Source organism: Mobula birostris, chromosome 24, assembly GCF_030028105.1.
Source record: "Mobula birostris isolate sMobBir1 chromosome 24, sMobBir1.hap1, whole genome shotgun sequence".
Lineage (NCBI taxonomy): Eukaryota > Metazoa > Chordata > Chondrichthyes > Myliobatiformes > Myliobatidae > Mobula > Mobula birostris.
This window is the reverse complement of record NC_092393.1, coordinates 51,973,031-51,985,389: the sequence shown is the minus strand read 5'-3', so window position 1 is coordinate 51,985,389 and position 12,359 is coordinate 51,973,031. Positions and strand designations below refer to the sequence as shown.

The 12,359-nt window shown below is 37.8% G+C and overlaps 1 protein-coding gene across 1 annotated transcript in view; it reads right to left on the bottom strand.

Moving 5' to 3' along the window:
* Positions 1-12,359, bottom strand: part of LOC140187263 (E3 ubiquitin-protein ligase rnf213-alpha-like) — a 261,376-nt gene that overhangs the window by 161,258 nt on the left and 87,759 nt on the right. Inside the window, exons 8-15 of the mRNA XM_072242396.1 lie at positions 10,976-11,074; positions 10,209-10,331; positions 9,930-10,119; positions 6,010-6,183; positions 5,770-5,904; positions 4,926-5,527; positions 3,622-3,781; positions 835-1,052 (exon numbers count right to left, since the gene is read on the bottom strand). Of these exons, the coding sequence (XP_072098497.1) occupies positions 835-1,052; positions 3,622-3,781; positions 4,926-5,527; positions 5,770-5,904; positions 6,010-6,183; positions 9,930-10,119; positions 10,209-10,331; positions 10,976-11,074 (1,701 nt within the window). The remainder of the gene's footprint in view (positions 1-834; positions 1,053-3,621; positions 3,782-4,925; positions 5,528-5,769; positions 5,905-6,009; positions 6,184-9,929; positions 10,120-10,208; positions 10,332-10,975; positions 11,075-12,359) is intronic.

Below are 12,359 nucleotides of genomic sequence, written 5' to 3'. Positions count from 1 at the left end.
GTGAACGCAGCAGGCCAGGCAGCATTTCTAGGAAGAGGTACAGTCGACGTATCGGGCCGAGACCCTTCATCAGGACTAACTGAAAGAAGAGCTAGTAAGAGATTTGAAAGTGGGAGGGGGAGGGGGAGATCCAAAATGATAGGGGAAGACAGGAGGGGGAGGGATGGAGCCAAGAGCTGGACAGTTGATTGGCAAAACGGATATAAGTTGACTTCTCAAACTTCCACTAATGCCCCACCTCCCCCTCATACCCCATCCGTTATTTATTCGTATACACACATTCTTTCTCTCTCTCTCCTTTTTCACCCTCTGTCCCTCTCACTATACCCCTTGCCCATCCTCTGGGTATTTTCCCCCCTTCCCCTTTTCTTTCTCCCTGGGCCTCCTGTCCCATGATCCTCTCACATCCCTTTTGCCAATCAACTGTGCAGCTCTTGGCTCCAACCCTCCCCTTCCTGTCTTCTCCTATCATTTTGGATCTCCCCCTCACCCTCCCACTTACAAATCTCTTACTAGCTCTTCTTTCAGTTAGTCCTGACGAAGGGTCTCGGCCCGAAACGTCGACTGTACCTCTTCCTAGAGATGCTGTCTGACCTGCTGCGTTCACCAGCAACTTTGATGTGTGTTGCTTGAATTTCCAGCATCTACAGAATTCCTCGTGTTTGTGTTCAAAATGCTTGAGATTATATTTTGAAAAAAAAACTCTCCCTGTTTACACTTCTATCTAAAACAAGAAGTCACTTGTAAACCAAATTGCTTAATGTATTAAATAGGTTTCTCCGTTTGTACAATAAGCAACTATCAATTACAGTGAAATTTAAACTTAAGATTTACCAGCTTCTTAGTAAGATCTGGGTCATTACTTAAAGCATTCCTCAACTTCTGCAGAGATTGCATGAAGTCAACAAATCCAGCATTTGGCTGAAGTTCAAAAAGTAACGATGAGCAGCCTAATACAGCATCATGAAAGCAAGCCACACGATCAACTTCAAGATCATTTTCACCAGCTGAGATTGAAGCCAGGTCAACGAACACCTTTAGTTCAGTTACATCTGGTACAGAAGAACAAAAAGAAAAAAATTGCATTGAAGTCTTTTGCACTGTTCACCAAAGAAAATTAAGCACAGTTCAACAGCATAAATATATGTTTTTTTAAACAAAAAATTAATGAAATCAAGAAAAAATTGCATTTACTTTCAATTCACATTACATTATTCATTTTACTTATTTCACTCATCACTTTGTGCCAGGTTTGGACCATAGGCACAAACCTGCTCTTTCTTCTTGAAACATCCTTCTTTTCTTTTTAAATCTTTTTATTAATTATTATTGAAAATCAACGACAAAGAAAAATACATTAAAATAATCAAGATAACATATCCATGTATAGAGTAAGAGTTAAACTACCAACCAGGCTGAACAGTCTATCAATAATAATCAAAAAACAAAGTATTAAAGCTTTTTTTAATAGAAAAAAGGAAAGAAAGAAGAAAAAAAGAACCCCTACTAACTAAATAGAGAAAACCCCTAATAACTAAAAAAAAGGAAAAAAAAAACCCATTTGGAGCACAAACCCGGAGCTATACGCCATACAAGCTTCCATTAAAAAAAAGACATCAAACCGCCAACCGAATCCATATAACCAAGCATCAGAAAAGGACCACCTTTATTAACTCAAGTCAAATGATAATAACGGGCAAAAGAACCCCACCTTTTCTCAAAGTCAAATCGAGGATCAAAAATTCAACTAATTTTTTCCAAACTAAGACATAACATCACCTAAGAGAACCATTGTATCAAAGTGGGAGCAGAAGCATCTTTTCCATTTTAATAAAATAGCCCTTCTAGCCAATAATGTGACAAATGCAATTACATATTGGTCAGATGTAGAAATACCGTGAATATGTTGAGGAATTATAGCAAACAAAACTGTCAATTTACTAGGTTGTAAATTGATTTTTAAAGCTTTAGAGATTGTAGAAAAAACAGATTTCCAAAATTGTTTCAATACAAAACACGACCAAAACATATGTGTCAATGTAGCTATCTCAGTTTTGCATCTATCACACTGACTACTTACATTAGGAAATATTTTAGACAATCTCTCCTTCGTCAAATAATAATGATGTACAATTTTAAATTGAATTAGAGAATGTCTGGCACAAATCGAAGAAGAGTTAACCAGCTTCAAAATTCGCAACCTCTGTTATCAAAGTCATATGAAGCTCTCTTTCCCAATCTTGCTTAATCTTAAGTAAAGGGTAATTATCCTGTTGTAATAGTAAATTTTCCCAATAAAACCTTTCACTAAAGGGTTCATTTTTAAAATAATGTCTGACAGGTCAGAGTCTTGTATATGTGGAAAATTACTTAAATATTCTTGGAAGAAATGTCTGACCTGAAGATATTGCAAAAAATGTGAATATGAGAGAGTATTTAGTTACTAATTTCTCAAAGGACATCAATCGACCTTCTTGAAACAAGTCCATAAAGGAAAAAATTCCTTTATTCCTCCAAAGAGAAAAAGTAGGATTTGAAACATCCTTCACATGGCTCCCAACCTCCAAGATTGTGCCTGAAGCCAAAAACACCTCACCATTGCCTCCGTCAAGATGCACTAAACATTCAGTTATTAGTGCTGCTGCTGTTCACTGAGAGGGATTGGGGAGCCAGTGGCAATTGGGCTGCAGATACTGGTAATCAAGCAACTGCCCTATTGACATTTTGACAGCTTATGGTGTCAGATAGCCTTTCCATTGTTACTAAATGATATTTGATCTGATACACTTTGGAAATAACTGAAAACTATCTAAACAATTTTGAGATATAATCTAAGTAAATTATCACCCAATAATGAAATTCAAAAATAAAATTGACATGGCAACTGAAAACATTATTGAAATAAATTTTAAAATATCAAGTGACTGACTTCGTAGTGAATGTCAGTGAATGCATTCAACTGAATGGGCTCCAGTACATTTACTTCTCTGGAAGCAGCAGAGTAACCAAATGCAAAGTGCAAAGAGCTCTTTAAATCAGTTAAGGTATAGGAGCAGACCACATGAGCAAAGGTCTCCCTCTCCCTCTCCCTCTCTCTATCTCTCTCCCCCCCCACCCCCCCCCAATAAGTCATAGACAGACTGAATTGTTTACAGCATATCCTTAGGACATCCCTGGCATTCTCTTTAAAAGATATTCACTTTATCTTATCCATCCTTGCAAGTTTGAAATAAATCATTACATCTGTTTTCTTTCCACTGACATTGCTTCATCTGTGAAGTACAGGGAATACTGGTGGTGAACCCCAAAGAAACGCGAGATGAGGAATGTTAGGATGGATGATCCCAGGTAGCTTGTTTGACTAGTTACACACATTTGAGATGCTGTCACAGCATAATGCATTATATACAGCTCTTCTCAGGGGATGAATACAGTGAAAATTCAAAACCAGAAGTGCAGGTATAATGGCTCCATTAAAATAAATAACAGCCAGTTTACTTTAAAAATCAACTGGCAACAAAACTTAAAATTGAAAACTAGCTTCCAAAACCAATTTTCAATAATGAAAAAATAATTAAACAATTCCTTCAGCATAGTTTGCAAAATCTTTTGCGTATTTACTTTTCATAGCCTCTTTGATCCATTGCACAAATTGTTGCCTTTGAGTAAGCTCCTTCAAAGCTTCCATAAGAGATTCTGTTATTTTCACAAGTTCGTTCTTGGCTTGTATAAGCTGTTCATCTATGCAGTCCAGACTTACATTCCTGTAGGACTCCCCTGTCTAAAAGGAAGAGTAAAATTGCACATCATCTTATTTTAAATTAAACTACATATCCTATTTCGTCTTTTTTTTATTGGCAGGCAGTAAGGTAATTTACAATCCAGAGCATAAAATTAGGATAAAGCAGTTTTGCCAGAACATATCAGAAACAGCCAAGCAAAAGTTCCAGAACTAGTCAAAGTCATTGCTCCTATTTTTTGGTTCTAACCCAATCACAATACTGACTCCCCTCAATTCTTTTTCACTTCCGTGATCAATCATCTAATTTCTTCGGGACCCTGGTGCGTTATCAGTTTTGTTAAAAAACTAATGAAGAAAAAAATAAATGCACATTAATCATGGGTTTAATGGCAATGTAAAGCAATATTATAATACAAATCCCTCTCCGAATAAATGATAAGATTACTTCTCTTCTCTCTTTCTCCCACCTCCTTACTTCTCTCTCCCTCTCTTTTTCAACTCTTCTAACCATTGATATCCTGAAGAAATTCAAGATTGTAATGTGAAACCTAAATGTTAAATTTAGCAATAAAGACAAGCTTTTGTTTTGTTTTCCAAATGTGTTAAATCTGATGGTTTGCTATTTGTTTCAAATAAAAGCATAAAAGGTTGGAGATACTCATCTGGTCAGGAAACAATGATGTTGACCTCTAAATATCTCCAGCATTTCATGTTTTCAGTTTCAATTTCCAGCATCTGCCATTTTGTTGTGGCAACTCCAAGAATTTGTCTCCTTTGTGTATTTATAATTGAGAATCACTCCACCAAGCTTCGAAATCCAGCCATTGACAGCCCTTCATCATCATGACAGATTGTCCAGTCAACTTCATAAATCTCATGTATTATCCTGAAAGCTTCAAATTAACTCTTAAAAGCTAACTTCCTTATTTTTTTTCTTCATAAATTAAGACACACTTGAATCACTCATCCTACACCAATGGATCACTTAGAAAGCTACAGTTTATTACAACAGTGCTATTATTGTTATGACAGTCACTGCCAGCAGGTATTTTGGCTTAAGAATAGTGGGTTTTGATTTGATTTCAGAGAGAAAGAGGTCCTATGAAATCTTAGCCCACACAAGAGTGAATACCTTATGAAGAGAAGAAATTAAGAAGAAAATAACTTAAATAATTACACTTACCACAGTTAGTAATGTTTCCAGAACAGTGAAATTTCCGGTAAGGTTAAAAATACTCTGGATTTTTGCAATTAATTGGGCAGATTTAACTGCCAAGTGTACTTCATTGTATTCCTTAATTTGTCGGACTCGCTCTTCTATCCAGTTGTCTTCATTATCCGTGTCTATTCTACACATAATTTTTAAATCATTCCTTAGATCATCATATTTACCACGATAGTATTTAAAGAGGTTATCAACCTCTGCAAAAGTAAGACTGGCCTCCTTTACTTTTGCAAAAATTCTTTTGTACTGGTCAAAACATGGATCCCAAATCTTGGTACAAACATTTTCAAGGGATAATGGTGGTTCTTCTTCATTTGTTTCACTTTTTCCACAAAAATTCCGTGCCTGCTTTTCCCAGAACACTTGAAAAATATAGCTTTCTTTAAATCGGTGAATGTTTCTTGCCATTTCTTTTATCTCTTCACTTAACAAGAAGGAACCAACCGTTGGGGAGAATGGTGCTGAATATTCAGTACCCATCTGCTTTACAGTCACTACATCACTTAACTTCATTGATCGAACATCATCTGCAAGCAATTTTTCAGGTTCACCAGTTTCTACTACAATTAAAGAGAAAATCAAACTAATATTTTGCAGAAATACAAGTTTTCATCCTAAAACAGAACTTAAACATTTTGTAAAACTACCTTTTTGGTCACAAAAATCACACAGCAGGTGCCTAGATCAACAATGGCTTCCTTTTGTCACTCCCTCTCCATATACAACAGCTAGAGTGCAAAACCCTTAATCCAAACTTGAAAACATTTTACGATTTAAATAAAGGTAATATCAAAAGTGATACCTTTCACATATTCATAGATTTTTCTACACATTTGCAAAAGACTTTCCACCCAATTTTTCTCTTCAACGTATTTATCAAATTCTTCTTGTCGCCAAGTCAACACTAGATTTATGTCTTTGAGTGATTCATCTTGTTCTGCCAAAATATAAATGCATATAAAAACCCATACATTTCTTTCAGTTATTTTCATATGGAGATACCATTTTATGATATTGGAACAGTCGAACCAAAACATCTTACTTGTCATGTGTAGAGACATAAAGCTGTTCTTCTTTTTTAAGATACACTCTAAATGTTTTATTTGGATAGAGCCATCCAAAAGTTTGCTTATCACCTCACGCAATACATCTTCTGCCAATTCCATCAGACCTTTAGCTTTACTCGACAGCTGTTCAATGACTTTGTTATTCATTCCTATTCAAAACAGACAAAATTGTATCAGGTAGAGGAGATATGAAATCAAAAATTTAAAGATAATTTCAGTTTATAACAGCAACTTAAAAAAAACTCAGGAGGATTGCACATATTGCACATTCATTTTTGCTCAGGAATAAGGGAACAGTACAGTGCAGTGCAGACTCAATGGGCTAAATGGCCTAATTCTGCTCTTGTATTTTATGGTCTTATGGAAACAATCTTTGGCTCACAGTGTCTAAACTGACCATAATGACAAAATCATGGCATTCTGCTTGACCAATGTGTTTTCGGAAGAAACCCGCACTTGCTAATGTTTAGTAAAATAAGCACTACTGTATATGCGTAATAACATCTAAGGCCACTCTTTTTAAGACTACTATAGCCCCATGATCAGAAAAGTTAGCACATCCATTAGAGATATGCATTTATGTGAACATCCTAACTCAATCACCTCCATTATTAAAATCCAACCAGCTCCATGTAGATTTGTACACAGCAGATTGAAAAGCAACAACTTAGTCAACTATATTTCAGCGACTTGGACGTGAGAACAAGTATTTTCAAAGTGATGTAGATACATTTTGATCACTGAATGAGGATTAACAATTAGGGTGTAAATGAATTAGAGCATAATATCCCAAAATCTGAAAAGCTATGGTGCTTGAAGAATGGTAGAAAATTTGAGCTTTTAACTGAAACCAGTCTCAGTAGAAGCTCTGAAGAGCTGGAAGAGGTGACAATGGCGTAGAGGTGAGCATATAGTGGGAAAAAAAATAACATTGTAAAAATTTCTAAATCACAACAAGCATTATGCCCCATTATACAACTTTTGATGGATTTATTAAGGAGGGGGACAGGTAGTGAAACAAACCTCAAAATAAAGTTTTCAATTTTATAAAGTTTCAATTAAAACAAAACTTGTATCATTCAAGACTTGATAATTCAGAAATAGTTCTGTAAAGAACATCATCGCAGCAGTCAGAGTCTGAATGGGAAGAGTCATAGTGGTGATCTTAAGGCTTTAGCTCTTCGAGGCTTCAGTCAAAGAAAGCAAAGAAAAGAAAAGCTATAGGTTAACTTTTTTCCCCCTTCTGTTCTTTATAACTTCTCAGCTAGGACAGTAGTGATGCCAGGCAGGATAGTGGAATGCTCCTCTTGCAAGATGTGAGAAGGCAGGGAGACCTCCAATGTCCCTGACGACAACTGCAAGATGTGCATCCAGCTGCAGCTTCTAACAGCCCGCATAAAGGAGTTGGAGCTGGAACTAAATGAACTCTGTAACATTCGGGAAGCATAAGGGGTGATAGACGGGACATACAGAGAGATAGTTATACCCAAGGTGCAGGACACAGGAAACTGGGTGACAGTCAGGAAGGGGAAAGGAGTTAAGGAGCCAGTGCAGAGTACCCCTGTGGCCATTTCACTTTGGATACTGTTGGGGGGGTTGACCTAATAGAGGAAAGTCACAGTAGTCAGGTCTCTGGCATTGAGTCTACCTCTGTGACTCTGAAGGGAAGGGCTGGGGGCGGGGGGGGGGGTAGAAGAGGCATTCTGTGGTAATAGGGGATTCGTTAGTTAGGGGAATGGACAGGAGGTTCTGTGGGTGAGAACGAGATTCCTGGAAGTGTGGGGGGACACTTTGCATCCAGTGACCAGTTTTTTAGTTTCAAAGTAAATATGCAGAAAGATAGGACTAGTCTGCGGCTTGAGATTCTAAATTGGAGAAAGGCCAATTTGATATTATCAGAAATTATCTTGCAAGTGTGGATTGGGGCACGCTGTTTTTCTGGCAAAGGTGTACTTGGAAAGTGGAAGGCCTTCAAAAATGACATTTTGAGTGTACAAAGCTCTTTTTGAAATATTGCGGAATATTGGTAGTTCAGGTTGGCTATTTGGAAGTTTGCATACTGATGATTGCTTCTCAAATGGAGCCAAAGCATCTGTAAACATTTTGCCAAGCTCAGTGATCAACCAAACTTCCAAGTACAAAGCTTGTATGTGCCTGTCAGAATAAAAGGTAAAACTAACAAGTGTAGGGAACCTTGGTTTTCGAGAGATATTGAGACCCTGGTTAAGACAAAAATAAAGGTGGTACATAGCACGTATAGGCAAGTAGGAACAAATGAGGAGCTTCTGGATTACAAGAAATACAAGAGAATACTTAAGAAAGAAATCATGAAGGCTAAAAGAAGCCATGAGGTTGCTCTCACAAACAAGGTGAAGGAGAACCCCAAGGGTTTCTATAGGTATGTTCAGAGCAAAAGGAATGCTAGGAACAAAATAGATTATCTGGAAGACCACAATGGTAATCCACGTGTAAAGCCAAAACAGATGGGGGAGATCTTAAATGCATTCTTTACATCTGTATTGACACAGGGGACAGATACAGAGTCAATAGAAGTGAGGCAAAGCAGCATCAACTTCCTGGACCCTGTACAGGTTACAGAGGAGGAGGTGTTTCCTACCGAGGCAAATCAGGGTGAATAAATCCCTAGGGCCTCACAAGCTGTTCCCTTGGACCCTACGGAAGACAAGTGCAATGATCAAGGGAGTCAAGTACAGCAGAATTCCATAAAAGCAGTGCTTACTCCCCATTATACATCTGCTTAGTACTATTGAATACAACAGTCTAGGGTGCAGTTGGGTTGAAACGAGGACTCATACACAGCAGCAGATAAGGGAACACAATATTGCAGTACAATAGTCAATATGAATCTCGGCAGTGAAAAAACAAGTTCAGAAATTTAAAGCGAGTCTCTTGGAGGTGGCGGGCATAAGAGCTGTTTCAATGAAACCAGAATGGTACAAGGCAACAAAGATAGAATGATAAGCTACACACACAAAATGCTGGAGGAACTCAGCAGGCTGAGCAGCATCTATGTAAAAGAGTAAACAGTCAATGTTTCGGGCCAGGACACTTCTTCAGGACTGAAGGGTGAAAGGACGAAACTTCTTCACTCCGAGGGTGAAGTGTGACAGTGTGGCATGAGCTGCCAGCACAAGTGGTGCATGCAAGGTCAATTTCAACACTTAAGCCAAGTTTGGATAGCTACATGGATAGGAGGACTGTGGTTTGGGTGCAGGTCAATGACACTAGGCAGTCTAAATGGTTTGGCACAGATAGATGGGCCCAAAATTCTGTTTCTGTGCTGTAATTTTCTATGACACTATGACTCTAAGGACAGGAATTTCCCTACTTATTAAGCTAATCAGGCACAATAGGTGGATAAAGAAAAGGCTTTTTGAAAAAGAATTGTTGAAAGAACTTTCCTTTTACTTTGAGCTTCCTGGGGAACCTTTCCTTACCAGAATGAAAGTCAAAAAATTAGCTTTTAACTAAATTGTGTTTAAAATTGTAACACCACTTGCCTCCTATCTTGTTTTTCAACCCCTTCACAATTCTTTATTACTCTGAACCTACTATAATAATTTCCCAATTCCCCTCCTCCTTTGTCCCTTTGTTCTTGGAGATGGCCATCTATACGCCACAAAAATGCAATCCTCTTTCATTCTCTGTTTTAGAGTATGATGACCTTTTATCAGAATTGGAAGAAATAGAAATAGAACTGGTTTAAGTGGTTCATTGACAATTCTGCTCTGATCAACACACATTTAACAGCCATAAGCAGATGGCAAAATGGTCCCTGAGATATAATGATCTGAATGAACGGCTGTACCAGTGTCAAGGCATGATTTCTTACGTTTAACTAAATGTATAAAATATACTAAAATTGTTACCATACCAGGTAATTCAAAGATAGTTTGTCCAGCTGACCAGTTAAGTAAATGATTGAGAACTGAATCTGTATCTTCCAAAAACATTCCACTGTAATCTTTTTCCCAGGAATTTTCAATTATTGTTGACAATAATTTTCCAAATTTGCTTAGATCATAATTCCACAATGTATTTATAAGATGAGATTCAGACTTGTTCTGGAAGGGTAAATTTATAAAGTATGAGTCTGTTTGTAAATGGATGAATATTAGCTAAGATTTTAAGAACAGTTTTACAATGACAATACCTGGCATATAGTACGCGTAGCATCAAGTGCACATTTCTCAAAGCATTTTGCAATCAAAGGCTGCTGATGGTTTAATTCCTCAATCTTTTTGCAGTAGATTTCAATCTGATGGATTGGTTGTTCCTGATGGGAAAAATTGTTATTTTCTTATTTAATCTAATAGATGATTACAATCTCAAAATTAACAAAATGCGGAACAAGTGGGGTGCAGCGTATGTCAAAAAAGTAAAGAAACTGCTTTCAGACAAAATATATTCTAATAGAATTACATTACTTGTTCTAAGAAGCCTTTGTATACATTCTTCAATAGAAAGCAATCACTCACTTTGCAGACTATTAATGTACAGTGGCAAATTTTTGTTAATAATTTATTTTCATTTCCAAAAACGTGTTTCTATTATGCAGATGTCTCAGAAAATAATCAGAAAAATTATTTTGTGGTGCATTTACCAAGAATACATGTGCATTGTTATCTGGTTTGTACAATAAATGAAACATTACCTATGACCACATTTTGATTTCATTTTCCACTCAGATATTCTGTGGGGAAGTGCACATGAAATGTACAAACGACACCATCTTTTCCTCACTGCTACAGGTGAATAGGCTGAACACATTCTCTTGCCATGAATGTACCAGGGCCGGACAATAGGTTTGATAAGAGCAATTAAATGTTACCCCAGTGTTTAGCAAAGATTGAGTGAAGCTGATAAATACTGCTGTTTTAATAGATTATATTCATGACATCATTTGACATCATACACTACCTTCTTCATTCGTCCTTCTAAGTCACTCAAGAGTTCTTCACTCCAAAAAGAAGCCCATTCATCATTTCCAAGGTCTAAGGTTATAAAGGTGGTCCATACCTTTACAAGTGGAAGATTAGAAACACATAATTTTATTTCCATGTGGTTTAAATCAATCAAATTCATCAAGTGGCATCAGATTGCATAAGTAAGAGGAGCTATTATCTGACAACAGCAGCTAATATTTATGTTACACAGAACATAGAATAGCACGGCACAGTACAGGCCCTTCGGCCCACAATGTTGTGCCGACCCTCAAACTCTGCCTCCCATATAACCCTCCACCTTAAATTCCTCCATATACCTGTCCAGAGGTCTCATAAATTTCACAAGGGTATCTGCCTCCACCACTGACTCAGGCAGTGCATTCCACACACCAACCACTCTCTGAGCAAAAAACCTTCTTCTAATATCTCCCTTGAACTTCCCACCCCTTACCTTAAAGCCATGTATTGAGCAATGGTGCCCTGGGGAAGAGGCGCTGGCTATTCATTCTATTTATTCTTCTTAATATCTTGTATACCGCTCATGTCTCCTCTCATCCTCCTTCTCCCCAAAGTGTAAAGCCCTAGCTCTCTTAATCTCTGATCATAATCCATACTTTCTAAACCAGGCAGCATCCTGGTAAATCTCCTCTGTACCCTTTCCAATGCTTCCACATCCTTCCTATAGTGAGGCAACCAGAACTGGACACAGTACTCCAAGTGTGGCCTAATCAGAGTTTTATAGAGCTGCATCATTACCTCGTGACTCTTAAACTCTATCGATTTATGAAAGCTAACACCCCATAAGCTTTCTTAACTACCCTATCCACCTGTGAGGCAACTTTCAAGGATCTGTGGACATGTACTCCCAGATCTCTCTACTCCTCCACACTACCAGGTATCCTGCCATTTACTTTGTACTCTGCCTTGGAGTTTGTCCTTCCAAAGTGTACCACCTCACACTTCTCCGGGTTGAACTCCATCTGCCACTTCTCAGCCCACTTCTGCATCCTATCAATGTCTCTCTGCAATCTTCGACAATCCTCTACACTATCTACAACACCACCAACCTTTGTGTCGTCTGCAAACTTGCCAACCCACCCTTCTACCCCAACATCCAGGTCGTTAATAAAAATCACTAAGAGTAGAGGTCCCAGAACAGAACCTTGTGGGACACCACTAGTCACAACCCTCCAATCCGAATGTACTCCCTCCACCATGACCCTCTTCCTTCTGCAGGCAAGCCAATTCTGAATCCACCTGGCCAAATTTCCCCGAATCCCTTGCCTTCTGACTTTCTGAATAAACCTACAGTGTGGAACCTTGTCAAATGCCTTACTAAAATCCATATAGATCACATC